This window comes from Octopus bimaculoides, chromosome 13 (assembly GCF_046866305.1).
Source record: "Octopus bimaculoides isolate indiv1 chromosome 13, ASM4686630v1, whole genome shotgun sequence".
Taxonomy (NCBI): domain Eukaryota; kingdom Metazoa; phylum Mollusca; class Cephalopoda; order Octopoda; family Octopodidae; genus Octopus; species Octopus bimaculoides.
The window spans coordinates 17,472,637-17,477,636 of NC_142940.1; the positions used below are offsets into that span (position 1 = coordinate 17,472,637).

Here is a 5,000-nt window from a genome sequence, read left to right on the forward strand (position 1 = left end):
TTTTAAAATTTAACATTGCATATTTTTAAACATTTTTTCTTCAGCCACTCTATTATGATGATGAATTTGATCGAAAATCTTTACGACGTCATCTCCCTTCAACCAAGAGTTATGATTCAGATGACCGCTGTTCAGTTCACACACAGAACTCACCTACAGCTGAAACACCACTAATTACTGAACCAAAGAAACGTAATAAAACCAATGTAAGTAAATCGTTATATTTCTGATACTTTTACGTTTATATTCTCATGATGGAGGGATGGAAACAGCTGTACAGCAAGACACTTGTTTCTGTCCCTCTGTCATAAGTTAACCTCTCATCAACTAACATAAAACTACTTTCCTCAATACTACTCCCACCTCCCTCAGTTGAAGTGTCTTGTTTTGCAAGTTACTTGGTGACCTCAGTGGTGCTGATGCCACATAAAAAGCACATAGTACACTCAATAAAGTGGCTGGCATTAGAAAAGGCATCCAGCTATAGAAACCATGCTAAAATAGATGTAGGCACTTAGTATAGTCTTCTGGCAATCCAGTTCCTGTCAAATCCCTGACCCATGCCAGCATGGAAAATGAACATTAAATAGTAATAACGATAATGTTGTGTAAAGCTGCTTAGTTAAAACTAAATGAAGCAAAGCCTGAGGTTCTCTAGAGCACACACAACCAAAGAATTCGTTATTTCAAAATCAAGGATTTTCTTTTCACCCAAGTTTTCAAAGACAAGACAGCACTGATGTTTGATTTCACCTGTTGCCTGTGCTGTGTATCACATGATATACACAATATATTTCCCTGGTGTATGTGTGTCGTATATAATACACATTCCCAATTTTTTTTCAACCACCAAAGAAATTTGGAAATTATGAAAGGAAAGCTATAAGAGTTAACTAAATGCCTGTTTTTTAATAGTATTATGTTTAAAATTGATGTAAGTTGACACTGTCATAGTGTATTTTCTTGTCAAATGTTTACATTATCAGATGTCACGACAAATACAATTGAAATAGATCTCAAAATGCACTGGCATACCTGTGAGGTAAGAAATTTGCTTCCTAACTACATGGTTCCAAGTTCAGTTCCACTCCATGGAACCATGAGCAAGTGTCTTCTACTATAGCCTTGAACCAACCAAAGCCTTATGAGTGGATTTGGTTGACAGAAACTGAAAGAAGCTCATCATATATATATATATATATATATATATATATATATATATATATATATATATATATAAGAAAATAGGCAAATAGAGATAATTAAATTAACAATTATTTATCAATTACAAAATTGGACATCATCTGTGACAGCTGTTTCGATTTAAGACTTTAGAAATTAATTAGTATAATTTTGAGACAATATGACAACAAAAAACAGTCCTCCATACTCTACCAACATGCCAAAGACCAGCATGGAGGCAACTTGGGTCAACTTGACATCCGCATCTTATCCAAGCACCCAAAAGACCCAACTCTAAGACAAATATGGGAGTATGTCCTTATAAATGAAACTTCCCCAATACTAAATAGGAAATAAACATAGATATCATACCCCCATACCCACATTTTACACAGGTAAAGTAGAACAGTTAGTGGGCTTTTATGTAAATAGATGTATGTATGTATGTCTGTGTGTGTGTGTGTGTGCATGCACATGTATGTATATGTAAACAAACAGGTCTACATACAGACGGGTAGGTACATAGGGTATATGAACAGACAACCACATACGCAAATAGAGATTGAAACACATGACCACATATACACACACACTTTGCTTCACACAAAGACGCATGTCCACACATATGGAGATGTGCACCCATACATACAAGCATGGTACATAGCAGCAAAACACACACACTCAGACACGCACATACAAGGAGACAGTTTATTTTGCTATTCAGTGCTTGCCTGCACCCAGAATTATTTCTTCCATTTGTTAGAATAATGTTTTAATTGTTTTCCAGAAAGCACACAGTCCAAAACTATCTCGTAACCAGCAACCTTCCATCATGGAAAAAAGAACATCAGCAACTTGGTCACCACGCAGTAGTACCAACTTGGAAGGCCTCCCAATGGAAATTTACCTTGACGGTTCTCGTAGTTCCCCCGTAACACTCAGCAAACCAATTCGTACAAGACAGATGCCTGTTTTTAATGTTGGTGATTCTCAGTGTCCCGTCGGACATCAACAACCGTCATTACTCGACACCCATTACATGCCGGGTGAGGATTTGGGACTTGTTCAGGACAGCATAGAAACCATTCATCCCATTAAACCACTCAATGATGGCTATTCCTATGTTATTCCGGATACTAATTCCTATTCAGGATGGACAAGCCATTCATCTCTCGACACCCCGTCTAATGGACATAATAATGGTGCTGGAAGCAATGGCAATCTTTTGTATTCACTCAATGGTTTGAGTTCAACAACAATTGACAGTCAAGGCGAAACTGTGTCCAGCCATTACAATTCTTCTCCTTACCATATGTCACCACCTAAACAACAAGATCTGTATTTTTCTTCTCAAAGCTCAATAGATAACATTGGACATCAGAGTAACAAAGTGAGTCTTCTTGATCTACAAGACCTTGAAGAAGAGTGTGAACCAGTCACTACTAATGGTGACTTCCATTTCAATAACATACAGAATCCAGTGCCTGGTAATACTGATGTGTACCCGCCATCCAGAGGTAGACAACGCAGTAATGATAAATTATCAAAAGAGCCAGATGCTCATTCAAAGTTTGAGCCTTTGTCCAAACTTGATGAACAGATTTTGCTTAAAGAAGGTGGGGATTGCATTGCACTGAAAACATACAAAACTAATGCCAACTGCAAGAATGATCCTGCTTTGGTGAAAGTGAGACTTCCAGAAGAGAGAAATGGAGAACTGCCTCCAATGTTACATCGCTTCATGGCACACCATGAATTAATTCCTTACCATTCCACAGCGCTTCCAATGCAAGGAAACTCTGAACCCCCTCCACATTTTGTCAAAGATCTTATAAAACAATCTGAGGACGTTAAAAATGATGGCTCAGACTATTTCATAAGAGATAGGAACACTTCTTGTGATAATAACAGTAAAAAAAAAAGTTACAGCCCTAAAAAGAAGAATTCTGGTGGTGCCAATCACAGTAGTTTTGGCAACAAGGGCAATAAAAGTAATAGTGTACATTCAAAAAAACCTGACAACCCTCACAGCATTCGAAAGAGGCCTGATCGCAAAGCACTTCCTTCTTCGAAAGAAAAATCAAATGAACTAAAAACTTTTGCTTCTGCACGGACTACTGATGCACCCACATTACCTGAGGAACTCCCCGCTCATTATTTTAGGGACCCAGAAATCACTCCTGACCTTCCTACAACAGACCTCTAATATCTTCCCCCACCAACTTTTCTTTTCTTTTCTTTTTTTTTTCGTCAAATAAAAAATATTATTTGTCAAATATTTGCTGATGGATTTCCTGTCCATTTCTCTCCACTGTAATTTTACTTATTCAGAGATTATGTACAGACTTTAATTATTGTATTATTATTATTACAACATGTCATGTCATCCAGGAAAAATCCATTGTTCAGACAACACCATATAACAGAACAGTAAGTATTATCGAGTGTAAATATACAATATTTGTATATCACTTCTGAAGAAACTGTGATATCAATACTTGTGAGGTACATTATGAGGTACTTAACATTGATAACATTGTGAAGTACTTAAGTTTGGTATATCAGACTGTAAGGTACATAACGTTGGTACACTATTGTGAGGTACTTAACAGTGGTAATTACCTTGTGAGGCACTTAACATTTGTATATTACATTAGTACAATACATTATGAGGTTGTGAGGTACATAGCTTTGGGATATTGCATTACGAGGTACTTAACTTTGGTACATTACATTGTGAAATACATTAAATTGGTACATTTTATTGTGAAGTACACTACATTGCTATTTTACAGTGTGAGGTACATTACATTGGTACACTATATTGTGAGGTACTTAACATTAGTGTATTACATTGTGAGGTACTTAACATTAGTACATTATGTTGTAAGGTACATTACATTGTGAGGCTGTGAGGTACATTAACATTGGTATATTACATTGTGAGGTAGATGATATTGTTAAGTAGCATTAGTACACTACATTGTGAGATATATAACATTAGTACAGTGCTACTTTACATAGTGAGGTACATTACATAGATACATTACACTGGTACATTGGTATTTTACTTTGTGAAATTTATATAACATTGTTACATAATCTATAAAAAAGATTATATTGAAAAACTGCTGCAAAATATAATAATAAAAATATTAACATTTTCCAATTTTTCTAATGTAACATGTGGCTAATTTATGAATGAACTTGGTGCAGTGGTTGTGTGGTTTAGAAGTTTGCTTCGGAACCATAAGGTTTGGTCCAATTTTGTGGCAGTTTAGGAAAGTGTCTTCTGACAAAGCCTTGGATTAAACAATGCCTCGTGAGTGAAATTTGGAAGACAGAAACTGTAGCAGCCCTTGATGTATGTATTTTGTATAAATGGATTTAAATACTATGCCATATCTGAATCCATAAGGGGGAAGCATCTCTCTAAAGGGACGTAACTCTGATAAATCTTAGCTTTTTTTTTTTTTTTTTTGCTAAATGGAAATTGGTAAAAATGTGTACCAGGCTTAAATACTGCAAGTCAATGTAATTAATTAAAATGTTTGAAGGTGATGCTCTAGCATGGCCACAGTCCGGTGACTGAAGCCAGTAAGAGAAAAGAAAAGAATGATATCAGGTCAGAATAATTCTAATGTAAATATATCTCAAGAGAGCCCTCAAAGCATCCAAAATAAATCAAAATATTAGCAGAGGTTTTTTTGTTTGTTTTGTTTCTTTTATAATTAATTATGCGTTTATTGAACCCACAGTTTTAACAAGCTACAAAACTGGAGCTTGGTACAACTAGTGTATAAAAAAAAAAACAAATG

The 5,000-nt window shown here is 35.6% G+C and overlaps 1 protein-coding gene across 6 annotated transcripts in view; it reads left to right on the top strand.

Moving 5' to 3' along the window:
• LOC106881088 (uncharacterized) overlaps nt 1-4,883 on the top strand; it is a 925,009-nt gene extending 920,126 nt beyond the window's left edge. For all 6 annotated transcript variants that reach the window (XM_089361538.1, XM_089361539.1, XM_052972352.2 and 3 more), the window contains 2 exons: nt 45-206; nt 1,970-4,883. In XM_089361538.1, the coding sequence (XP_089217664.1) occupies nt 45-206; nt 1,970-3,388 (1,581 nt within the window). In that variant the 3' untranslated portion in view covers nt 3,389-4,883. The remainder of the gene's footprint in view (nt 1-44; nt 207-1,969) is intronic.
• Nucleotides 4,884-5,000: the final 117 nt, after the last annotated feature.